The sequence below is a fragment of the Ambystoma mexicanum genome, chromosome 7p (assembly GCF_040938575.1).
Source record: "Ambystoma mexicanum isolate Mex_15411 chromosome 7p, UKY_AmexF1_1, whole genome shotgun sequence".
Lineage (NCBI taxonomy): Eukaryota > Metazoa > Chordata > Amphibia > Caudata > Ambystomatidae > Ambystoma > Ambystoma mexicanum.
This window is the reverse complement of record NC_090939.1, coordinates 754431191-754458134: the sequence shown is the minus strand read 5'-3', so window position 1 is coordinate 754458134 and position 26944 is coordinate 754431191. Positions and strand designations below refer to the sequence as shown.

At 45.0% G+C, this 26944-nt stretch overlaps 1 protein-coding gene across 2 annotated transcripts in view; it reads left to right on the top strand.

The window, feature by feature from the left end:
• Window positions 1–26944, top strand: part of LOC138526301 (E3 SUMO-protein ligase RanBP2-like) — a 1824256-nt gene that overhangs the window by 391543 nt on the left and 1405769 nt on the right. For both annotated transcript variants that reach the window (XM_069636876.1, XM_069636877.1), the window contains exon 7: window positions 1958–2150. In XM_069636876.1, the coding sequence (XP_069492977.1) occupies window positions 1958–2150 (193 nt within the window). The remainder of the gene's footprint in view (window positions 1–1957; window positions 2151–26944) is intronic.

Here is a 26944-nt window from a genome sequence, read left to right as displayed (position 1 = left end):
TTCGGCGTGGTTCGACAGGTGCACAGCCCACCACAAAGTCGTTGTGGTCATGCCACCATTGGGATGAGGAGTCCCATCTCCTTGATTACCTTCTATTCGGAAACACCGGGTCTCCAGCGTTTCCCTCTGCTGCTTTGGACTCTTCTGAAAGTCTCGCCTCCTTTAGGTGTCACATCGTCCAGGGGCTTCCCCTGCTTCTGCTCTTCTCTTCTCTCCTGGCTCTGTGCTTCTCTTCTTGGCATGCTCTAGTTGTTCACCGTCCTTGTCTCTGTTAAATGTACGGCTCTTAAAGGGACAGATCTTCCTCTTGGTCATAATTAGTTATTTTAGTTTTGTCTTCAGCCAAGTCTCCGGATTTTATAATGGTCTTCATATATGATAGTCCTATATATGGAACCATGATGTATGGTCTAGGGAGTTCCTCACAGGAACAGGATTCCTTGTCCCCCAAGGGGAAGTCTCTCCTAGTGGCGTCCCACTTGCCCAGAATCTTTGGGAGTGTCTTGCAGAAAGGGCTCACCTCCCTAGCATCAAAGGGGGAGGCTCCCCTTTGGAGAGAAGGGACAAATACCCTTTATTTGTCGCAGGTAGCACTTTGGAAGATTTTAGTTAATGTGCATTTAGCTCAGGGAAAAGACACTTTGATTCCTGCAGAGCACGAGATTACAAATATATTTTTACAGCTTCAAACATGGCATAGCATATCATATCATAGCACAGTGTAGCATACCAAACCTAATTCAGTGTGTACAGACACACGCACACGCAAATTGCGGTTTCCTTTCATTAAGTGATGTCTTTCCTCCTTTGATTAAGAGGTGTTACCACTCTTAGCCAGCATATGGGTGCTTTTTGGTGGGAGAGGGATCACTCATTCTTTGAAACAACTGGTGGCTTCCATGAAGGGAGTTTCTTTTTTTATTTTATTTATTTATTTTGCTTCTCCAAACTATAGGGTTATGCTTCTGGGCAGGGAGCTTAAGGACCTAAACATTTCCACTGACTCAGTTTGTTTTGGATGTGTTTTGGTTTCAATAAGTGTTTTGTTTGTTTTGTAATATTAATATTTAGAGGTTCATAAAAAATGATAGTCTCCTAGGTCTATAGTAATAATGATTAACTTTGGTGTCAGGTGGTCAAGTATAAATTGCTTGGGCTAGTTTAATCAAAATATGTCTTTTTCACCAGTTTTCACTTATTTATGACCGCTTGACAGTGTTTAAAAGGCATATATTATTTTCAGGCCTTGAAATTAAGATTGGATAGGCAGGAGCTAAAACAGCTTCTTGGTATCCAGCATTAACCAGTAATCAGGAGCTATCACTGTGGAATGAGGAGCTAGTACATAGTGTTCTGAAAATGTAACTTCCACATAAAATGCAAACATATCGTTTTGTCCATTATTTAGGACCCCTTGTGCTTAAAATATACACCCATTGTGTTTGTTCGGAATCCGTTGGCCTGGAGAGCCAAAGGTATCTCCTGGTAGCTGTTGCAGTCAAGCTAGCTAGGCTTTTCTAGACTACAAGCAGGAGCTTAATAGCCCCCAGCTCCCCTCAATTTGGAACCCTGATTTGCAGCGTCATGGAAGAGGTATTTATGGTTACCACATTGAAGTAGTCACACATTCAGTAGGATAATTTCCTAAGATTCCTTTGAGATGACTTCTCAAATCCATGAAAGAAATTGGTTTATTTAATTTGAAATGATTGCCCAACAGCTATCTTCCCAAAACAAACATTTAGGAGTTGAACATGGATCCCATATCTGGGAAGAAAACCTTGCTTGCTGCACTAGTACTCGAGTATGATGGAGATGATGCTCTATATGCAGAATACAGACTGACTTCCCAAAAGCACCTTTATATCTAAATGCATGGTGACGAGAAAAAACTTTGCATAGCATGTATATCTTTTTCACAGGGTGGTTATGTGATGAAATTGCGTTTTTCTTTTAGTTTTGACCATGCACTGCAGTTGCTGAAACCTCATGCAAGTGGCACCGATGACCTGTCTGCAGCCTTCCAGGAGGTCAGAGGGCATTTCTATATGCACGCTGGAACATTACTATTGAAAATGGCTCAAGAGAGTGAGGCACAGTGGCGAGCAGTTACTGAGCCAGCTGCCTTGTGTTATCTGATTGCTTTTCAGGTGAGGTTTGTTTTTAAAATGCTTCTGAAGTGATTGTCTTTCTTTTTTATGTTGCTCTTCTCCTAAATATGTGAAATATTTTGCATATGTACATTCAGAACGTAACTTAATGACACACACAAGATAACGGCAAAGAATGGCAACTGCAAACAAAGAAATAGTGCAATTAAGAGAATTGTCTGTGTATTGTAGTGCTTACTAATCCTTCTTTTATACTTAGTATATGAGCATTTTAAATGTTGCATTATCAGTATTAACTACTAGTTATCCTAATATGAAAATAATTGTGGTGTTAGAACAAACAAAATGCACTATGAATATGTCCTTGTGCCAATGTTAAACACAAGTTTCAACCTATGGTCTTTTTCAACGCACAAATATTCCATTGCGCAGAAATTTTGTTAACATTCATGTAGAACAGCCATGTGCTACATTAGTCAAAAAGTTACAATGTGTATTTATTTCTGGGGCTTGTGAATCTCTTTCAGATTGTTTTTTTTTCCCACCATTAACGTTGGATGGTACACACGGTGCCTCCAGTTTAAAGAACAATTTTTTGACTGAAAGCAACATGCTGAAAGCTGCTGAAAGGCGATGCAGTAGGGCAAGTTGGGTGGTTGTCTAAGTTACATACTTGGGTCCTGGGGTTAATTGAATGCCTCTATTCCCTCACACACTTAATTATTCTGGCCCACTCACATTCCTATCACATGGATAACACTCAATTTAAATTTTGGCCATCATGCAACCCAAAGTTCCATTGGTAGGACACGCACCGAGTGTGCGACGGTTGCCTTCCAAGGGACCATGACGACTCTGTGAAAAGCTTGCAGGCTATTTAAACTAAAAACAATTAAAGAGCGTCAAACCAAACGTTGGGCACTCTACGCTTTGCAGGTGGAAAAGATGATGGCAGAGACTACTGCAATCTCAGAAGCTCTCGATCCTGACAAGGTTTGCATCTGCTTCGAGATCAACGTCAAAGAAGGGAAAACACTGAACATTACTTTGCGGTTGGCATTTTGCTCTGTAGGGTCTATGTCAGGTCGCGAAGTATGGAGACTACCCCCTCCCCCCCCACCCAGCATCCAAAAGACTGCTCAAGACAAACCCAAACACAGGACAAAGCCGACAATTCTAGTCTTCATCATGTCTGAAAAAATTATTTTGACAGCCAAATCAAAAACAGACGATCACTATCAATATGTTGAAATTATAAACACACAAGCGCTGCTCGCAGATGGGAGCTGAAAAACACACCTCTACTGTGAAAACACCACAGAAGACCTCTGACATCAGAAGGAAGAGGGTTCGCTTTCTGTGGCTGTGCAGAAGAAAGTACTGTTTCTTCAGTATCGGAGGGAGAGTTAGAACATGGTGATCCCCATCAAAGTGGGACACACGGGACATGGTCAAATTAAAGATTTACATCTATTCCAGGAAAGATGGAATCTTTTATGGAACTATAATCTCTGAAGAAGGATTAGAGACACACTATTCAATGACATGCCCAGCCAAAAAAGGTAGGAGATACAGAAGTCAGACAGAGCACACGGTAGAGGAGGAAGTGGTTCTAATAGAGGAATTCTCAAAAGAAGTAATCTAAGATTATGAGGATAACGTTGATCTATAGGAAAACACAATTCCATCCAAGGAATTAATAGAAACACCCATTACCCTATCTACAACACCTGCTTAGCAGGGTGGCTTCCAGATTCAAAATACAAACCTATGAACCGAAGATAATGCTGATTTTATAGAGGACATTTTAAAGGCGATGAAATTCATTTAATAATCTATTCCATTACTGTACAGCATTAAAAAATGGGTAATTTTTCTCTGCTTAACCTAGTTCAAACAAAAGCGATTAAAACCTTGCGTTGGAAACAAATTACAAACCATCTCAAATTGATCCTCTCTATATTAGAGGCCATTTAAAGGTTGACTCTTTAGTGGCTACTACCACCAGAAAGAGGATGAGCTCCTTGAGCATCCAGTGAGTACCCTCCTGATAAGGAAAGTAAAACAATATTTAACTTTGGTAGCAAAGCAGCCACGTCCACTGCATTTCAGCTAAGAATCTCAAATACTACAGCCTTTATGATGGCACATTATAATAGGAAACAATCAGACGAGATAGAGCATCTTGCAGAGGAGGTGTCCGGACCACTAAAATGGACATGTCTAAAATTATTTTGGGTTGGCGCCATTTTAATTAAAAGACATGCATGAGGGCGCAGCGAGCCATGAAGACACTGGTTCTGTGAGCTCCTGATGAACAGGTTGAGCGTGGGGGTGGGGAGACTCCCCCACTGCACTAGAACCTCTTATCTCAACACTGATCGGGGCGTAAGAGGTGAGACCAGTCAGCGGCGAAGTGCAGAGAGGCTATGTAATGCTGCAAAAAGCTGGTTGGAACTGAAAGTCGCATGTAAGCGTGCAGTATCTCTAAGATGGCAGCAGCATCGGCTGTCTGTGCAGAGCTGGGGGCAGGGGGCACTGCCTTGTAGACCCTGTGAGTTTGGGGCCTAAGGTTGCGAGACAACCCCATCCGAAGCGAAACTGGGAGTGAAGGAAAATAGGGGGGGGAGAAGGGTCCTCTTTCCTAAATGGTAGTGGAGGCAGATCGGCTCCAGCCTTTGGCGAGGTGAGGAGGACTCGGGTGGCTTTTAATCCTGGCTCGGGAGCGCTGGATTAGTGGCTGGTGGAATCCTGAAAGGCTGGACAACAACTGTGGGGCAAGTGAAACCAACCCGACATGATCAAGTTTGGTGGAACCCTGGCTAGATACAGGGGGACCTGCGAGGAGAGAAGCAGTCATCCCAATGTACCTTCCCCCACCCCATGCCCATCGAAAATATCAACAGAGGACAACTGAAAGGGGGGAGGCGCCACCCAGATGTCACGATAACGGGACAGTGCGAGTGCTGCCCCTCCCAGGGCTAGCTCGCAGCCCCTGGCAGGCCTGTTTGCTGGCAGAGTACCTTGGCAAAAACAAAATATAAGTGTCATGTCAATCGATCTGTGAAAGCAAAGGGCGTAGACTCTGGGAATATCAAAACCCTTCTGCAAGCTCAAGAGCTACCAAATAAGCAACCTCTGAAAACCTGTTCCCAGGCAATACCCCGGCCTCCCTGCAATCTCCCCCAGAGGCTATGGACTTCCTTGCAATAAAAGCCGATCTGCAAGCTCTCCAGTCGGAACTGAAGCAGGAAATTCAAGGTAGCACCGGTAAGGCTAGAAGCCTGTATAACAGAACTCAGCAAGCATGTTAGGGAAGCTGAGGGGAGGCTGAGGGCCGACTGGAGGAGGCTGAAAACATGTTATGCGAACAGGGCTATGAGCAGGCAGCCCTCTCAGAGCGACATGCTGGGGAAGCAGTAGGACGCAGAGAACGGAGCTTGCCATAATATTAGAATCTGAGGCAGGTGGCTGACCAGTAACTGGAGGCCTTTGTGTGGAACGGTTTTGGTGCCTCTTACAGACCTCTGGGGAGACCGAGGTAATCCTCGACCATACTCATAGGGTCTACACGTCCTTTCAGAAAAGAACCAAGCTGCTGCCAGACGCCCCCAATTGTTTCACCAAAAGAAGCTCGTGGCCAGCCAGGCTGCAGGGAAACCTCCTGTTCAGAAACGTGACACTATCAATACATCGAGAGTTATCACAAACTACGATGCTCAAAGACGACGTCTGAATGTGCTCACCTTGCGGCTAATGGAGAGAAAGGTCACCTATAAATGAGGGTTTCCATGCAGACTAATCTTGGAATATAATGGAAAGAAGTACATCATTTTGAGGGAAGAAGAGGCTTTGGAAATGTTGTCGACTTGAGAATCAAACAAACCGTCTGACCCGGAGAGCCGCCAGCTGCAAAACTGGGAGCTCTGAAAGAAAGGAGATATGCCTAAAGGTCCAATAGACAGAAGAGTGGTTCATTCTGGCAATGCCGGCCTTTGAAATCAGAATCACTCCAGAGACACTTGCAGAAAGTCCTGGTTACCTTGCAACTAGAGGTTTTATGTTTCGACCCTTGTAAATAAGAAGGATCTCACTCAGGTTGCTGTGTCTAATTGTGTGTTTTTATTTTCCATAATGTAGACACATGGTCTTAAAAAGTGGTCAGCCGACACGTGTTTTGACCCTGCAGGGTCTTTCTCAAGGCAGGTGTAAAATAGGTAGGTCTACAGGAAGTTGCCCCAGAGAAGTCAAGATAGCCGGTCGGCAGAAGGTTCTAGTAGGATTGAGGTAGGTATTTCTAAGGCTGCTGCTGTCTTCATACAGGTGTGCTGTAACAAAGCAGGAGCAGAATTCCTTCAGGCAAACTTTTGTATCTACAAACCTTCCAGGCTGCTCCGCTCGCAAGCTCTGAAGACCATTCATCACCCGAGGACTAGGCTTTCCTGGGTGGGCGGTCGTGCCTTTTCACGGTCGTGCCAGCTAAGGCCTGAAACCTTCTTCCATTCTCTCTGCGTAACATTGTGGCCCATCTGCCATTCCGCTGGGCGTTACCTTCCTTTTTTAAGTTCTCTGTTGCTCTGGTTGACCCTACCTCTTTAGCTTTAGCTCCAAGATGCCTTTGGGCGTATGAGGCGCTTTATAAGTGTGATTAAGATAAGACGTGTCTAATCTGGAATAGCTCCTGTCAGCAGCCTCCTTGGTCCCCAAGATTTCAGGATCACACACCAGTTTTGTTAATACAGGATCTGCAGCCCCCTCCTTTTATGGCTACTGAACAGCCTCTCGCTGAAATGTCTATTAACCGATACATAGCAGACGTTATTACCAATTATTTTAATAAAATGTACGTGATCGTCCTAATTTGAAATGCAGCAAAGGCAGTAATACAGGTAGAATTGATTGGGGAAACCGCATTGCTGTTGAGGGAGAAATAACAAATGGGCAGGGCTCTGGAAGTTGAGATTCAGGAGAAGGAAAGGGACCATAAACAGAACTCACTCAGATGCCTTAGTCTTAAGAATAGCGAGGACCAAGTTGGAAACTCACCTGGCAGACTGACGAGGCCAACCTCACACGTATACCAAGTACTTATACTACACCCAAGGTGATGAAGTGAATAGGCTGCTGGATGCGAAATTAAACCACATCAAAACAAAACATGTAATAGGATCACCTCCCTGATAGACCAAGATAGCTTGGTCCACTTCAAGAGGAATGAGAAGATCTGTATCTTGGAGTCATTTTACTCTGATCTTTTGAAGGGTGGGCGAGTGAGCCTGATGGCAGGAAAAGGACTTTGAGCCAACAGACCATCCCAACACTCTTGGCTGAAGATGGGGGAAGTCTGCAGTCCCTAATCTCACCCCAAGATGTAGATGGGGTGATTGGCTCCCTCCCAGGGAATAAAACACTGGGCCAGATGGATTCCTGAAGGCTGTCAGATTCCACGATTGAGTCCAAGACAACTCTGATCCTCAAAACTGGGAAAGAACAGGTGTAGTGCATATCATACAGGCCAATCGCACTCCTTAATAGAGATGCAAAGATATTTGCAAAGGTCCTAGCTAACCGCTTACTTGAAATAATACAAAAATGAATAGACCATGATGAGCTTCATTTGCGGTAGCTCTACGTTTTACAATATCAGACGAACGATTGATTTGATCGAATGAACCAATCGGACACACCAAAAAGCGATAATTGTGTCGCTTAACTCCAATCAAGGCATTTGATAGTTTAGAGGGGTCCTATCTCAGGGAACTTATAGCAGCATACGTGTTTGTCCCACGGTTTATGAAAGTGATCCAAGCTAGTAGATCCCACTGATAGTTCCGAAAAGCCGTTCTACTTGCAGAAGTGGGAAATAGATATGGGTATTGAACTGTAGGAACCCTCTTGGAACCATATGTGGGAACGGGCGCATGAATCCTCCCACAGCTCACAAATAAGGGAGTGTGACTAGAAGACTATTCAGGTGGGACATGTTACAAGTTAGACAGGAAGATTCCTGGAAAGGGTGAAGAGCAAAGGGCCTGATCAGCCACCTATGGTGGCCGTGCCTGGTATGCCAAACCTACTGAAAAGAAGTCTTATCTCATATAAAAGATATGACCAATGTTCTACTTCCAATGGACCCTAAAATAATGTTGGGGGACATTGACGAAGAGGGTATTATATGCGGTGCATAGAGTCCTAACACAACTTCTACTTGTCGCCCGTCTAACGTTGGCACAGTCATGAAAAGCCCTGACTGAGCCAATTGTAGCACAGTGAAGGGTTAGAATATGGAATTTGGTGCCAATGGAGAAAATAACGGCACTGTCTTGTATGAACCTTTATATGCTCTGTGTTACTTGATTGTAAACTATTTAACGCGTCATGTACACGTAACCCACAAACCTTTATTCATGAGAAGCTTTAAACTATTTTGAACTGCGGATGAATTACTATATAAACCCTTCTTACCTGATGGCGAATACTCTTGGCCTAACAAACCAAAAAAGAGGGGGCGGGGGCTTGGGGATGTGGGGCTAAGGTTGTAATGTTGGGAAGCTATTACATTTTTTTCACTTTGTCTACTCTTGCTCAAATGGTGATGTAATGTTCTTGGTTGGTTATGAGTCGTTTGTTGATTTATGGTTTTTACAAAACAATGGAAAACAAACTAAATACAACCTTTAAAAGACATGCATGGCTTAGGTGATCCGTTTTTAAGCCTGAGACACAGACCATTTTGCTGGACAAACCAGTAGAGGAGTCTTGTTTGTTTGCATCAGAGGTAGACAAGGCCCTTCAAAAGGCCAAGTAGGAACATGACACTTACAACCTTAGGTCAAATTACTGGTAAAACATTTACACAAAGGTGGACCTTCTCTGTTGGGCGTTCCTTTCGAGGCCATCCTGATGCCCAGTTTTATGGACAGTTTAGGCCACACCGGCTAACCACGGGGAAATTCGCATTACCAAGGCACCTTTGCACAAGGAGCAAGTTCATATGCAGCGCCAATGCAGAGGCAGGGCACGTGGCAGACAAGCCCCCCAAAGGCGCAACCTCAAAATCCCTCTCCCCCCCCCACCACCCCCTGCCGCCACCCCGCCAATTTGTAATCCCCTTCAATGTTACCCAGTTAGGGGTTGCTTTACATCATACTCCCGCGCATGAGAGGGGATAACATCAGAAAAGAGGGTGTTGGACACAGTAAGGAGGTGGTACTGTATCGAACTGCTGTCAAAGCCACGTGATAGTCCACCAGTGCTAAGTTGGATTTCCAATAATCAGACCTGGTGGGAAGATTTTGGGAGGTCACCCTATTATGGTAAACTGGGAAGACACAGAGGTTAGTCGAACCCAATCAAGATGAGGTAGCAGACTAGCCAAGGCTTAGTCTCAGGAAGGGTGCGAGTGTGATCTGGGCTGGGAGAATTGCTCTTGGAAGCAAGACGCAGAGCAACACAGGTTTGAATCCCGGGTCCACACTAAGAAACCTCTTCAGTATTAGGCGTGTTATAAATAACTAATTATAATAATTACGAGTCCACACAGCGTAACACTAGCAATTCCAGGGTTCCATGTCTTAAAATCGCGTCAAAAATGGCTGTGAATACAAAATATTGCAGAAAAAATGCTGTGGTTTTTTGCGCCACAATCATGTAAAGGATGCGGGGAACACCCCTGCAACCCCCGGACCCATTATACCATTTAAGGGGAGCAGGGGACACCGCCGCTCCCCTTAAATGGTATAATGGGTACGGTATACACGCATATCATCGAAGTACTTTTCATCGTGGGACTTTTCATCGCCACTTTTTCATCGACCAAAACTCGTTTTTTTAAAAAATATTTTTTGTGGGGTGTTTTTTTGGGGTTGGGGTAAGATTATATAAGTAAGGGGGTCTAGGGGATCCCCCCATAAATAAATAAAAAAAATTTAAAAAAGTGTTTTGGTCGATGAAAAAGTGGCGATGAAAAGTCCCACGATGAAAAGTACTTCGACGATATAACGTATTTGTATTTTATTTATTTGTATTGCGCAAACCAGGCCCGGAGGCTACCGGGCGCATATCTTGAAAGCAACGGTTACATAAATTGCATACAGTGATTATATAACAGTCAATAAATATAGCATAGAAGTAGGCATAGGTAAGTAGTGCAGCGATACATGGTTTGTCGAATAGTACATCCATACATAAGTTATTGCATCACGTTTTAGAATGTAGCTTGGGCATTGGTAGTGACTAGCCAACATTTGGCTCTGTGTTTGAATAGGTTGAAAGAGGGGAGGTTTCTGATAGTCAAGGGGACAGCGTTCCACAATTTGGCTGCCAGGACTGGGAAGCTAGATCCACCAGCTGTTTGGAGTTTGTATCTAGGTATCAGTAGGCTCTGGTTCAGGGTAGATCTAAGTGAGCGAGCTGGGGTGTAAAGCGTGAAATGTGTGGAGAGATAAGTGGGGGGCCAGGTTATTCATGCATTTGTAGGTTAGGGCAAGCGATTTTAGTGAGATCCTTTGGGTGACTGACAACCAATGAAGGTTCTTCCTGGTATCCGAAATGTGTGCAGATCTGGGAATGTTGAGGGCTGCCCTGATGGCGTTATTTTGTATGATCTGGAGCTTGTCTAGGTTACCCTGATTAGTGCCCTGGTACAGTGCATTGCAGTAGTCCAGTTTGGACATGACCAGGGTCCTAGCAAGGGTAGTACAGTTGTGCGTGGAAAGAAAAGGACGACATGCTGTGATCAGCTTGCAGGTATAGGCGGCGGCAGCCGCAACTGCATTTGTTTGTCTGTGAAGGGAGAGGATGGAATCGAGGTAGATTCCCAACGTTTTGGTATCTTTGGAGACTTTTATTAGATTTCCATCGATGTTAAAGGAACTGAACATAGGGTTCAGCTTGTTAAGTCTTTGCTGAGTGCCTTTGATGAGGAGCTCTGTCTTGTCATCATTGAGACAGAGCTCATGTTGGGCCATCCATGTTTGAATGACATGGTAAACGTCATTTAAGGCTTTTGAATCTACTGTGTAATCACCCGTGATGGGGATGAGTATCTGGGTGTCATCAGCATAGTTTGTGTAGGTGACACCCAGATAGTCAAGCACATCAAATAGGGGTTTAGTAAATACATTATAGAGGGTAGGGGATACGCACGAACCTTGGGGGACTCCGCAAGGGACTGGTGCGGGGTCAGCTGCAGAGGTGGGCGAGAATACCCTCATCTGTCTGTTATCCAAGAAGGATTGAATCCAGTTTGTGGCCATGTCGGAGAAGTGAGCTGCAGTTTTTAGATGGTGACAGAGGATTTGGTGATTAACCAGATCGAAGGCAGCCGATAAGTCTAAGAGTAGTAAGAGGGCTAGTTTCCCTTTGTCTTTGAGATCCTCGATTTGGGTTTTGAGATCGAGGAGGGCAGTCTCCGTGCCGTGCTTCGGTCTGAAGCCGGATTGTCTCGTGCCTAGTAGGTTGTTTGATTCCAGATAGTTCTGTATCTGGAGGTAGGCTGCTCTATCTAGGATTTTTAGCAGAAATGAGACCGTTGTGATGGGCCTGTAATTGGTTGGAACCTCTGGGTCTAAGGTGGGTTTTTTTAGGAGAGGAATGACCCAAGCATCCTTCAGGTTATTGGGGACCACTCCCGATTGAAAGGAAGCATTAATAAAAGTGGTGATAAAAGGGGCGAGGTCATGAGCCGAATCCTTAATGATCGGGGCTGGACAAGCGTCCCCTTGGCAGTTCGAAGGTTTTAAGTTGCAAATGATTTTTTCAACCTCCAGAACGGAGAGCGGTGTGAAGCTGAACGGCACCAGGGAGTCAGGGGTAGTTATTTTAGGTGGACTGGTATTGCTAAATATAGGGGTGTGGAGGGTATTTTGTTTGGCGTTGATTTTGGATTGCAAGGTGGATATTTTGTTAAGAAGGGCGTTTTGTATATTGTTGCACCAGGTGCTGTCCTTGGTGCACGTGTCCGGGGCGGGTGAGGGAGATTCTAACTCTTTGAGGGTTTTGAATAATTCTCTAGTGTTAGATTCTGACTGGGATATTCGTAAATTGTGTGTCTCCTTTTTGGCTTGTAGTATGGCCTTCTTATAATTAAGAGAGGTAATCAGAAGGGAGGCTTTATTAGTTGCGCTAGGGTGACTTTGCCAAAGGGCTTTGGCCTTACGCTTTTCTTTGCGCAGAGCGTTGAGCTGCGGGGTGAACCAGGAGTTCAGGTGGGACTGTTTGGCTTTGCGGATCTTTAGTGGAGCTATGCTCTCAATGGCAATGGTCATTAGGCTGTTATAAGTGTCTACTAAGGCAGTAGGGTCCTTATCTTTGTGCTGTGCAGCAAGAGTGTTGAGACAAGGGAGGATGAGAGGAAGCAATTTCTCCCTGGTGATATCTTTTTTATTTCTGGTAGGTATAGCGGGGGCTATGGTAGTTGTGGGCTGGGGATTGGTGGCTGGTAGGAGGAAGGTAATAACATGATGGTCGGACCAGGCGCAGGCATCGTTAGAAGTGACATTGGTGTTACAGTTGAGGTCGGCTAGCCAGTCGAGCGTTCTACCTTTGATGTGTGTGGGGTCACGAATGCGCTGCTGGAAGCCTAGGTTGGAGAGGGTGGTGTCTACTTCAGCGGCCATGTGTTCCTTGGGATCTGAGAGGCCTAGGTTGAGGTCGCCTAGTAGCAATATCTGAGAGTTGGGCTTAGTGTTAGTCGACAGGGTGGAGGCAACATCATCAATGAAAGAGCCCAGTGGGCCTGGAGGTCTGTATATAAGGTGGAGTGTTGCTGTATTGGTAGGGGAGAGTGATAGTTTCACTGAGAGAGATTCTGCAGAACTAAGTTGTGTGTGAGGAGCAGCTCTCATAACGATTTTGTCACTAGGTATAAAAGCGGCGACTCCTCCTTTCGACAAGTTGGAGTGGCGGTCGTTTCTAATAATGGTATAGCCCTTGGGTATGGATAGAGCGAGGAGTGGGCCAGAGGCATCATGTAACCAGGTTTCGGTAATAGCTAGGAAGTCAAGGTTCTGGACAGTGATGAGGTCTGCGATGTCAAAGGCATGAGCCGTGAGGGATCTTGCATTGATAAGGGCTCCCTTTAGTGCTGAGACGGGTGAGGTGGAGAGTGGAGGACTAGGCGTTGCGGTTGAGTTGGGCAGTGGGAGGGCAGAACGATTGTGCAAAGTACAAGGTGGTCTAGGCAGTATAGTTCTAAGTCTGCTATTTCTTTGTTGTAGAGTACGTGGAATGTTTGGAGTGGGTTTGGTAGCAAAGTGCTTGAGCCAAAGGGCTGGGTCATTGAGGTAGGGGTTCGATGGAGGGTCAGGATGGTAGAGCATGGTTGAAGGGAGAGTGGGTTGGCTGTTGTGGAAGGTCTTAGTGGTGCTTGCACGGTAGGTGGCAGCAGTGCAGGCTAATAGTCCTAAGAGGACTGTGAATATAAGGTCAGTGCTGGCACAGGTTCTTAGCTGCATGTCGCAGCTTGTATTTCTCAAGGGACTGAGCAAATCAGGTCAATAGGCAAGGTGTAAAGTCAGCTAGATTTGGAGAGGCATAATTAGGCAGCTAGGAGCAGTGCAAATCAGGTCAGTGGGTACAGTACAGGGGCATCTAGATTCGAGATGGCACAATTGGGCAATTAGCAGCAGTGCAAATCGGGTCAATAGGCACAGTACAGGGGTATCTAGATTCGAAGTTGCACAATTAAGCAACTAGCAGCAGTAATGCAAATCAGGTCAATAGGCAAAGTGTAAGGCAGCTAGATTTGGAAAGGCACAATTAGGCAGCTAGCAGCAGTGCAAATCAGGTCAGTCGATGCAGTACAGGGGCATCTAGATTCGAATGGCACAATTAGGCAACTAGCAACAGTAATGCAAATCAGGTCAATAGGCAAAGTGTAAAGGCATCTAGATTTGGAAAGGCACAATTAGGCAGCTATCAGCAGTGCAAATCAGGTCAGTCGATGCAGTACAGGGGCATCTAGATTCGAAATGGTATTGGGCAGGAATTACAGAATATACTTGTAAAACATGGGGGATGTAATGAGAAGCCTGAAGGAGAGGGGCAAGTAAGAGATGCACATCGTGCTGCGGCAGGTATAGAGAATGTGGACCATAATAGTAAGATCTGGCACGAACAGCGGTGTACAAGAGGTAGAAAAATACAGCTTTATGCTGGGTGGATGCAGGAAGGGATCAGGTAGTTAATGTCTTCACCCTAGTTATTTAGTAGTTCAGTAATAACATGAGGTGCACCTTTTAGGAGGTTACCCGCTGGCTCTCTGCATGTGGCTTCCCGAAGGGCTCAAACCAGTGTACAGAAGTACCGTTCACTCATATGGAACGTCAGCTATGCAGCTCATTCCGATTCCACAAACTTGTTGGAAAGAGATCCCTTCGATAGAGCGCGACCTTCTGAATCGTGTCTTGACAGGCGAGGTACCGAGTACCGATGACAAATAAAGCTTGCGCTGTCTCAGATTTGCTCACACCTCGTCAGTGTGCCTTGCTGTGCAAAAGCGAGGGGTATGGAATTCAGCTTTTGTGAATCTTAGAACCAATGGGTACACCTTTACCGGGTCATACCACAGCATTTTTGCCACAATAAATGTTTACCGGCAACATTTTTGCTGCGATTTTATTACCCCATAACCAATTCCAGTTAGACAGTTATACAATTATTTATTATACGTTTAGTTCACACACTAAGCAATTCAAATCGTAGGTAAATATTGTGACTGCTAAGTTGACTCCCGTAGAAGAGCAAATTCTCAACATAAAGAGATCAAAGATCATCTAGAAAAAATATGATGAGAGAAAAAAAAGACATCAAAAATAGCTGTCTCCTTGAAGAGCAGTTCCCGCAGGGAAAGCCTCTTGGTGAGTTAGCAACTGTTTAGGCTTGAAATTACATGGGCACAGTAAGGTGCTTTTGATAGATTGTTGCTGTTGGTTTGAAGTCATTGATGGCTTTGCCAGTGTGTGCATAAAACTTGTTGACTTTTTTCATAACTAACTTGACAGAGTGATCGGAAGCGGCCTCTAGCGTTACGGATTTGCGTACGCTTGTGATCGTTGAGGTGCGGCTTGACACTTCCTGGTAGCGTTCGCGCTCGTATTACGCCGCAGGGTCCTTTCCTCGCACGAAGCGAGGCGCGGCGCGGAGCAGCAGAGGAGAGGCAGAGCGGCAGAGGAGGGACCGGCCCTACTCGGGCCCTCGGCGCCTCGGTCCCCCGACGCCCATAAGAGCTGCTGGAGCACGGGAGCAGTGAAAGGACGGGGAGCTACACGCTACACGCCCTGTTGGTGAGCCGCGGAGCGGAAAAAGGAGGACTTCGTGTTTCCTCCCGCGGCTCCCTCATAAAAAGAGAGCTCCTCTTAACATCAGAGGTGAGTGGGGATTTATGTAGAGTATCCCTGGGGCCTCACCTCACGCTCTCCATATTGGAGACTGGACCATTGGACCATTACACAGACCTAGTACTGAGGCCCATTGCTGATATAGGTGAACTGGATGCTGGCTGGATAATAAAACCAGAGGGCCAGCTGGGACAAGAATATAACTGGGGGAGAACTATTGTGCTAAAAGAACTGCCAGTGGAGAGCATACCCTCCACCCACCCTGATTAGAGGGGCTCTGTATAGGAGCCCTGTGGATCCAGCACTTCTACCTGGTGCCCAACCTACCTTAGTAGGGAGCAGCGGGGCCAGTACCACCCAATTTATGAAAGCAGGCTCTAAGAGCATAAGCACAGGAGACTGCAGGCCTAGGCCTTTGATCCTGTACGTTATAAAGCCCGGAGGTCACTAAACCGTGAAAAACCCGTATGCCTCCAAAGAAGAGATCTGTACAGTCTAAGTACAACCTTAGAGGAATCAAGGGAATGGAGACAATTAAGAATCCCTCAAATAACCCCATGGGGCGGGCGAAATCCAAAAAGAAAGTTAAGAATGACATACCTAAGGATCAGGGAGTGATCACTGAGTTCTTCCTGCAAAACCCACTCCCAGAAACCAATTCAACTATAATTGAGGAAGATCTGGTTCTTGTGTCGTCCAATGCAGGAACTATAAATGCGTCTACTTACGACGACATTGACAACAACTCGCTACTGGAATTATGTCTTAATATTCAGAGGAAAATGACTCCTGCCCCATGCTCGCTACCTATTAGCGTGGACTGTGCTAATTCAAACAAGCAGAGAAATATTCCATTTGCATCCCCGACTTCAGCAGAAACTATGGGTAGACTGTCAGCATCACCAAACTTGGCGATGGCCTCTATGGAAGACAGTCTCCCAGCGGAAAGTGTATGCCTGGCTGATACTTACCCAGGAGCTGCAGAGATTGCGGAGATCCAGTCCTCAGTTGCATCGTTACAATTTGCCCTTAAGGTCTTACTGAAAATGACGGGGAAAATCATGGACAACTCAAACGCCCTAATATTAGAGAGGGCCGAGAGGGAGAAAGAAGAGAATACTGCGGAAGTTGATCAATCAGCAGAGTCCAACCTCTCGGAAGCCATAAAACTGGTGGACGTAAATGAAGAAGGCCATTCTGACGAGCCTCACAGTCCGGGGAGGGCGACAGAAATAGGAAATGAAGAACTTTTCTTCTCACGTAAACAACGCAGATTGGCTAGGAGGGCAGCAAGGATCAAAAGAGCTAAAGAAATGGCCCTCCTTAAGCCGGTTAACGAATCAGCAGGACACCCCTCAAAGAAAGCCAAAAAACGGGCAGCAAGGGCAAAGAAAAGGAAGAACAGCGGTGAGGGATGCCTGACGAGCTGGCTAATAGCTGACAGAGAAAAAACGATCGAGCCTGAGGAGGTGGAGGATCTATGCGAGGAGGAAAATCCGAGTGAAGTGCCAGAGACGGTGGACAAAGACTATCCCGGGAGTCCATTAGAGCTATCAGCAACATCGAAGATAACTCGGCCCACTGAATCCATAACTACCATGGAAGGAAACCGTATATGTTTTATAAAGAATCTGTACCTAAGCGAAAATACGAAATGGCTCTCTCGCTCAGAATTATTACTTAGATTGAGCTATGTACCTCAACTGAGGGTCCTAAAGTCTGATGATTTCCAATTCGTGGAACCACTAAAAGGCCCTAATCCCCAGGTCTCGGCACTGCATTGTAAGTTTCTATCTACAGCGACACTACTAAGGAACTATAAAACCGAACTGAAAGCAGTTGACGTGGAGATTGATGCCGATCCCAACGAACCAGACCTATGCCAACCGCCCATCAAGGTAGACATGATAGCTGAAACTAACCTCCGCCCCTACCTCCCGGAAGGTAAAAATGTGGGCATATCAGACATACAACAAGCATTAAAATGGATAGCGGCTTCACTACCTGAAGTACTATTAAAGCAATGAGATATGTCTATTCTCTCCTGGAACTGCAGGGGTTTTGCTCATTTGTTGTCTACGGAGGGCTCCATTAAGATCCTAGATAAACACAGTTGTTTTTGCCTACAAGAAACCTGGGCAATGGAGCCACTGATCTTGGATGGCTTTGTTATTTATCAAATGGTAGCCAATAAAGGTACAAAGGGAAGACCATATGGGGGACTTATCATAGGGGTGGCCAACATGTTTGGCTCCAAGTTAGTGAAAACTGATTGTGCCAGTAATTTGATGGCAGTTGAGATCGACTATAACAACCAGTTAGGAATGGAGCACTTACTATTAGTTAGCCTCTACAACCCCCCGGTTGCACTAATAAGAGAACAACTCCAGGAGGCCTTACACAACCTATTGGCTACATGGCTACTAAAATCTGGGAATACTGGGATAATAGTGGTGGGAGACTTCAACTGCCATATGAGCGGTAACACAGAGAAGTTCTATAACCCTAATTTAAAAACTAAAAATCAGATGCTACACTCTAAAATTAATGATCCTGAGGGTCTAGGATGGAAACATTTGTTTGATCTATGGGACATCGAAATGCTTAATGGGAAAACAGTGAGTGATTCGCCAGGTAACTATACCTGGTCCAATGGCATTTCGAGAAGTACCATAGACTACATGTTTGTCTCACCTAGCCTCTATGAGATAGTGGTGGACATGCAAATAACCCCTAACGAGTGGAGTGACCATGCCACACTCACTTGTAAACTGAATATTGGAACAAAAGCCCCTATTAGCATCAACATGGGTAATATTGTGCCAAATAAATCCGGCACTAGGATCAGCTGGTCAGACAAAAATGTCACGCTTGCCGTAGCAGCCCTGGCTAATACCGATCCAAACTCACTACCGGATTTCCAGGAGATGTCGAGTGAAGCCATCGAATACTGGATCTGCAATTTTGTTAAGAAACATGCAGCCTGTCGAATGGGGCCTATGATTAGGTGCGGAAAGGAAAGGCCATCTTTTGACATAGCCATGCGAAATCTGAAAAGAGAGCGCAGAGCGGAACTCCGGCTGGCCAAAAGACAAGCTCTCCCTTCAGATGTCTATTTTCTGATGGTCAGGAGCATTAAAAACAAATACAGAGCAATGATCAAGACTAAACGAAAACTAGATAAAATCAAGACCTGGCAAAGACTAGTTAACACGATTTGCACAGGCAAAACGCGGAACATCTGGGCTCTGTTGGGTGAGGCACAAGGTACTACACAAGGCACAATAGTTAACCCTATTAATGCGGAAACATGGATAGCCTTCCTCGCAAATAGGAATTCCAAAGCAGATCCAGAGGAACCTCATATAGTGATTCATAGGCCATCTATTCCCCCATTTAATGTGACATATCATATGGTGCTGAATACAATCTCTGAACTAAAATCTTCGCGTGCCCCGGGCCCGAATGGTCTAGCTAACATTGTGATGAAGGCATATCCTGAATTCTGGGCATCCCTGCTAACTATAATGTTTAAAAAAATCCTAAAAGAGGGGAGAATTCCTCGATCGTGGCAAACAGCGGTGCTCATACCAGTCTTTAAGAAGGGGAATAGAGCTGACCCCAACAACTATAGATTACTCTCAATGCTGGATGTCACGGGCAAAATATTTGCCTCTCTCCTATTAAAGGAGCTGCAGCTTTGGGTAGAGCAGTCAGACATACTCAGTAAATTTCAGAGTGGCTTTAGGCAAAGATATTCGACAGCACATAACATCATGGTGCTGGATCTTCTGAGAACACGTGCTAGATCAAGAGGGCAGCCACCACTATATGTCTTATATATAGACTTCTCGGCGGCATTTGACTCCATCCCAAGAGAGGCCCTCTGGAGGAAGTTAAAAGCAATGGGTTGCCCGGTTGGCTTGACCTACTATCTTAGACTACTGCATCAGAACACATCTGCTAAAGTAAAGTTAGACCAGGAAGGACACACCACTAGAAGTGTGTTCCCAAATAGGGGGGTCAAGCAAGGATGTGTTACGGCCCCGCTGATCTACAATATGTATGTACATGACATCCCGGAGGCCATTAAAGGAGCAACAAACTGTCCTCCGAAAATAGGAGATTCTGTCTGTCCTGTCCTGGCCTATGCGGATGATCTGGTTATTCTGGACCATACAATTGGGGGGCTCCGAAGGTCGGCCATTGCCTTATGGGAATACGCCAAGACAAATGGCCTCAAAATCAATTTGGATAAAACTAAGGCAATGAGATTTACCATCAAGAACACCACTCGTGTACAGCTCAGGGTTGGTACAGACATCATTGCCTATTCTCCTCATTATCGCTATCTAGGGGTAGATTTCGAGAGCATTGGCGACTATGGACTCTGCAAGCAGGCTCGTAATGTAAAGGCAACACAACTGACTGCACTGTTCCACAGATTTACATTGAAGCAGGGGGGATTTACTATCTGGGGAACGAGACAACTGTATGTGCAGGTACTAGCACCTATGATCACCTATGGCCTGGAAGCCCTCCTCAACTCTGACATGAAATGGTTGCAGGTGATCGAGGGGAAATTCTGGCGCTCTATTCTGGGCCTTCCACCGGGAATCCCCATGGCAATACTAAGACTAGAACTGGGGCTGACCTCACTGAAAGCGATCGTATTGAAAAAGCGTGCCCTATTATATCTGAGAATGAGAGAGGAGACCAAGAATGGGCTACTTAAGGCGGTCTACATAGAGATCTCGAAAAATAAACTAGCGTGCTCCTTGAAAGAGCAAATGTCTAAATTTCTGAAGATCATTGGGTGGCAAATTAGGGAAGGCAGTGTTACTATAGAAACACAAAGGGCTTTGGTCAAACGCATAGAATTATGGGATTGGCTGGAGAATTACGACCATCTCCAGAAGCTAAAAAGCTATCAGTTTGTCCAGTATAGATTGTATAACTACAAAAACTTGCAGAGATATCTCAATCTATGCCCAGATAGGAGACTCAGACGTTTTATACTACTCCTAAGACTTGAACAACTGCCTACCTTAATGATAACAGGTAGAAGAGATATGATCCCCCTAGAATTACGACTCTGCCGGTTATGTAAAGGAGTGAATTGCATAGAAACGGCCAGACATGTACTGACCGAGTGCTGCAAAATGTCACCTACCATAAACCTTGCTTTGGGGCCGTTTGTGCATAACCAAGGTTATATCTATGAGGAACTATTCTGGCATCACTGCATTAACTCAAACAGTATAAGGCTCTTGATGGCATTGTATAATATTTGGCTGATTGTGGAAACAAGACTTAGGATAACCATATAGACGGATTTAAGGAAACTCTCAGTGGAGATCATAGGGCAATAGGTGGTAAGCCAGGACTTCTGAATTACTGTAAATGTAAATACGAATTTAAAATTGAAGTTGTGTTTTATATGGTTTTAGAAAATGTATATCTAAAGAATGTAATGTATTGCTTTTGGGCATCTTTTATGCAATCTGTTGTTATTATTGACAATTTTCTTAGTAGAAGTTTGCTCTTATTCAAATATATATTTTATGTGTAAAGTTTCGTTGTAAACTAAGTCACAATAAATTATTATTATTATAACTAACTTGCTAATTTTAGTTTATGCTTTGGATCCCTTTATGTAGTTCAATGGGTTTGTGGGAAGGTAAGTGGCACCGAGAACAGTAATGAATATTTGAAATGAAAACGGAAAGCCATAACACATATTAAAGGCAAGCAGCTAATACTGATTGTTGTGGACAAGAGAACACTGAGATCAGTTAATTATTAATGTATGAATGATGCATTACTGTTAACTTTTGGGAGTGGGGCTACATATTGTACAGCTTGGTGATAATTGCACTTGGAATCATTCAGTTTGTAGTCTGTTAAGAGTAGTTTTCAGAACCTGCTTTAGTGACCAGTTGAGGCCAACATAAATTCAACAAGTCAGTCTTTGGCACTTCTCAATGGTAGAATGGCTTAGCAGTAGACTCTGAGGTAGGCTTGATGCGAAGTACAGTTAGCTAGCAAAGTTTAAGGAACAGGTCCACACAGGCTAATAAATAGCGTTTGATATGGGCAATCAGTATAATCGACACACAGCTATGTCATGTCACTAACATATGTACACCAGTTTGGTAAGATCAAAATCGGTTATCTACCACTTAAGATTACAAAACAGTTTTGTAATGTGCGCTTAATGGTGGAACTGGGGGGGGCGGTAAAAGGTTACTCTTCACAAGCCTAGATACACTAAAAATACTTAACAGTACTTCTAAACATCTATCCTTGTAATATTTCACTTACAACTGGATGTTCCTGTCAGGTAAGTTCTTGAAGTCACTAGCTAAATCCTAGAGATTCCTACTGTTAAAAGGATATAAGGTATCTCGGACCCTGACTTGTTATATCTGGGGACTTAGCTGTAGCAGAGAAAGGTTGACGGATTGAGACTTTCAGCAACTGTTAGGTCAGACTCGGGCAGAGTTCTCAGGACAGAATGGCTACTCAAATATGATCACATCAGCACAGGACGAACCCTCACGAGCAGTAGGTAGGTGCAGATGTTGTCGAGACCAGGAACGTGTTGTCAGGGCCTTGCTGGTGGTGAGTGCATCAGGTCGGCGAGGTCTCCTTTCCTATCCAGTTACTTATGTCTGCAGACTTCCCCAAATTAAATATCCATATATTTTCATGATTGATATTTTATTTCTATTGCGCTCGTACACAAGTGTTTCAGAGCGCAGCAAGGCAAGGGAAGGGAACAGGTGAGAACAAAACAACTATCTTACTAGGCCCAGTGACATTGAGAACGCGTAAGTGCATGGGAGAGGGGGAGGGGGAAAGTGCATGGAAGGGGGGAGAAGTGGAAAGTGCGGAGTAAAGGAGAAATGGATAAATAATAATAAATAATAAAGGCAACAAACAGTTTTAGTGCAGCCAGTAATTGGCAAGTGCTGGGTTTAAGACAGCATGCAGGATAGGTCTGATAAGTGCAGGAAGCAAATGGGGGGGTGCGGGGGCTGTATGGTACAGATACAGACCCCAGTGCAAGGGGTGGCCCGGAGGCAGTGCGGAGGGTGGCAAGGTGAGCAGGTACCTGGGCCTGGGGGACAGAGGGTGGCCAAGTGCACAGTGCCAAGAGAGAACCAATCGGCAGGGGAGAGGGGAATCACAGCAGAAGCAAAGAGGAAGGTCTTGAGGTACTTCTGGAACCACAGATGGTTCTCCTTAAGTTTTAGAGTGGCAGGGGGGATGTTCCAGAGGAAGGCCCCAGCTGAAGATCGAGATCTACCCCAGCTAGTTTCTTTGGAAAAGGACTGACCCGGAGGCAGTTAGAGGAAGAAGAGCGATGAGCTCGAGAGGGGAAGTATTTGCAGAGGGATAGCTGAAAGTATTTTGGACCCAGGCCCCAGAAAGCCATGTGGACAATGTAGAGGGTTTTGAATTTAATCATTGCATCCACTGGGAGCCAATGGAGAGATTTCAGAGCTGTAGAGATACGATCCCAGGGCATGAGGCCAAGGGCAAGTCTCGCAGTCCTGTTCTGGATTAGTTGCAGAGGGTGAAGAGGCAGGTAGATTTAGAAAGAGGCTGTTACAATAGTCCAACCTAGAGAGAACCAGAGCTTGGGAGACCATGAGCTTCTGGGGCAAGGAGAGGAAAGGCAGAGTACCTCTGAGGAGGTGCAGTAGGAAGTTTGACTTTTTAGAGACATAAGAGATGTGAGCGGCGAAGGAAAGTGTGGAGTCAAAGATGACGCTGAGGTTCTTAGCCTCGCAGGTGGAGGTAGGAGGAGGGCCAAGGGAGGCCGTCCAGAAAGTGAGGGGAAAGGATGGTGAAGGTGTGCCAATAAGGAAGATCTCTGTCTTGCTGGCATTCAGACAAAGATCATTGGCGGCACACCAATCTTGAATGGCAGTTAGGCAATCAGAGATGAGAGAGGGAGAGGAGGTGGCTGAGGGCAGCCTGAGTTGTCGTCAGCATAGCACTGGAAATTTGAGCAGAAAATGGCAATGCAGTGGGCGAGAGTTGCCAGGTATTGGCTGAAAAGCCAGGGTGAGAGGTTAGACCCCTGGGGAAAACCACAGGTAGAGAGGAAGATAGATGATGGGAAGGACCCAAGTTAGACTTGGGACTGTCGATCAGAGAGGAAAGAGGTCAGTCCGGCCAGAGCTTGATGAGTGATATCCAGGTTATCACGGAGACGGTTGAGCAGGATGGTATGGTTGGCCGTGTTGAAGGCAGAAGAGAGATCGAGGCGGATGAGGACAGAGGGGATGTTGGAGTCAAGGTTGGAGAGCAGATCTTCACGGATGTTCAGGAGCGCTGCTTCCGTGCTTCTGGCAGCTCTGAAGCCAGACTAGTGGTCATGGAGACAGCCAACAGAATTGGAATGAAGGTTAAGCTGAGAGATGGCCAACTTTTCCTGGAGGTTGCCCAGAAAGGGAGTAATGGAAATTGGGCGATAGCTAGCCTTACAAGAAGGATCAGCTGGAGGTTTCTTGAGAAGAGGATGCACAAGGGAGTGCTTCAGAGGGGAGGGGGAAGTATCCTGAGGGACAAATATAGTTAGGTCTAGTACTGGCCCACAACTTACATGTGCTGTTCACAGTATACCGTACATTTTTAATTTCTTGGTGGACTCTTTCCCATGAGAGCATCGTGTGGGGGCATAGTTCACCCATCTACGGTCATGTTCCATCAAATCCTAACTCGCCAATCCATGCTAACAATTTGTCTACACTATATGCATTCCAGACATATAGGTGGCACAATTTAAGAAATGCGACCCGGCTGTTCCTTCATGTGTATTAATTCCAGACCTATTCATCATATAAGATTGCCCAAGTCGTGCTATCTTTCCGATACATACTTCATATTAATAGCATACCGGTACGTACACAATAGACTTAAGTCATCTCATCTAGTTCTTAATGCCAACTCGTAAGTCCAAAGGCCCTATACCCTGTGGCATGTTAACCTAAAGTTAAATACATCAAGATGTCCTACTCATAATTCCTAACATGGTACCAGTCTCTCGTGCTCATAATTCACAAATGTACTATATTCTTCCATTCTGCATTGTTGTGCCATACCCCTCCACCATGTTTGTACAGATATCTGCATAATCAACCACAATTTAGACAAAACCGTTTAGACAAAATTCTTCATTCATTCCCTTGGGATACATAGTATCCAACAAGTGGATCCAAAACTTTTCTCTTTGTGTCAGACGGGTATTAAAATCGCCCTCCAAAGTAGGGTCGTTTAACCACTTCTAATATCATGAATTGAATTTGTGCAATTGAGTGTCTGTATTCATTAAAGTCTCACCACTGGTGATTTTGTACTTTTACACCGTACGTTTGATTTGTGCTCTGTCCACCTATCACGGACAGGTCTTGCTGCTTGACCTATGTACAAAAGTCCACATGGACACTTGATGCTATAAATCACACCCGGTGTGACACACGTGGCGTAGATATGTAGGGGAATCTTCTTCCCTGTATATGGATGGGAGATTTTCCTTCCTTTCAACACGATATTAGAGGCTACAAAAGACACGGGGGAAAGTGCCCTTCTTTCTTGTACTTAACACTGATTGCCTGTCTTTCTGCGGCCTCTGCTCTTACAGGTTTGTCCTTTTAAATGTATTCCTCGTTTGTAGGCCATCATATGGGGTGTAGGGAACAGTTTGAGTAGTGAAGGGTCGTGTTGTAAGCTGCTCCAATTCTTCTTCAGTATATTATTGATCTGGAAGCTCTGTCTGTAAAATTCCGATACATATAATAGTGGAACTTTCCAACCTTCTTTTTGGGTTTTGGTAGAGATTCTTTAAAAACCTGTTTTGATTTTGCAGTGCTACTCCCAGCCCCTCTTCCGGGTACCCTCTTCTTTTAAACCTTTTACTCAGATCAGTTTCCTCTGTATCCAAGACCTCTGGGACTGAGATGATTATTTTCAATCTCAGCATCTGACTGTTGGGGAGACGTCTGGTCATGGCTTTAGGGTGAAAGCTTGCATAATGTAATAAGTTGTTAAAATCAGTCAGTTTATGGTATATTGAGGTTACCACTTTCCCTTCATCAATAGAGAGATGTAGATCGGGTGTCCCCACTTCTAGAGTGAACTTAATGTGGACATGCACTTGGTTGAGATATTCAAAGAAGACCAACAATTCTTGTTTAGATCCACACTAGATGCCAAAGATTTCTATGTATCTTTTCCTAACCAATATCTTGCTGGACCAGTTGGGATGTTCCAATACAAAAGTCTTTTTAAAAATGTACATGAAGATGTTATATATGATGGGGCCATTGCTGACCCCTTTGATGTCCCTGATGCCTGTGCGTAGAATGTACCCTGGTACCTAAAGTAGTTATTGTACAGGATAATGTTGACTAGTTCAGTAATTAGTGGTTTGTTACCTCTCACTGTATCTGAATTATTCAAGAGCATCCACTCTTTTGCCTAGATACCCTCAATTTGGGGGATGAATGTATACAGACTGCTTACATCAAGAGAAAAGAGTAAGCATTCTGGAGATAGTATAACAATCTCATTCAGACAGTCCAAGAAGTCTGTGGTATCTCTCATATGTGGGGATACTCTGCACAAGTGTTTGTAGAATTCTATCTACATATATGGGCAGGGGATGAAAGACACTCACGTCCTGTCTTTTTTTGTCTGATGCTTGTGAATCTTCGGGAGGCCTTAAAAGACAGGAGTGATGGGAAACCGGTTAATAAGAAAATTTCTAGTTTTGTCCTTTATCCAATCGTCTAACGGTTTATCGACTATTTTTTGGATTAAGGTCTTGATTTCATAAATGGGGACCATGGTTTAAAACAATATATGTAGACTCATCCCTCAAAAGTGTCGGGCAACTTTCATGGTAAAAAGATGAATCCATAACATTTATCGCCCCACCTTTATCAGCAGGTTTCAGAGTCAGCTGTTTGTCCCTTGCGATTTGTTTCTATCTGTTCTAACTGTGAGTTTTGAATGTTATAGGGAGATCTACTCTGGTAGTTAAACTTCTGTAGCGTCTCTCATAGCGCGACTCCTGATGGGCATCCGACCCCTGTTGAGACTCCTCCCGCGGCGTGAATGCGCGCATAAACACAAACACTGCTAAGTGGTGCAGGCAATAACTAACGTTACAACGCCGCTGGGATTAGGCGGACCCTAGGGGGGAGCTGGCCCCAGCAGACAGAAGAAGCAGAGCGCTCCTTAAACAGTCCCTGGCTGTGCGTCGGGCAGCTTGGAGGACTGCAAAGGAAACTGGGCTCTAGCCACAGCAGTGGATAGGGACTGAACACTAGACTTACTGCAGAAAGTGCACCACATGTCAGGCCTACCTCCAATGCAGCTGGTAATGCAAATAAAGGCTGTGTTGCCCCAAACGAGATGCTAGAGCTGCTCCGCTTATTTTGATAGACCAAGTGACCAGTGGGATGCATAATACTCCAG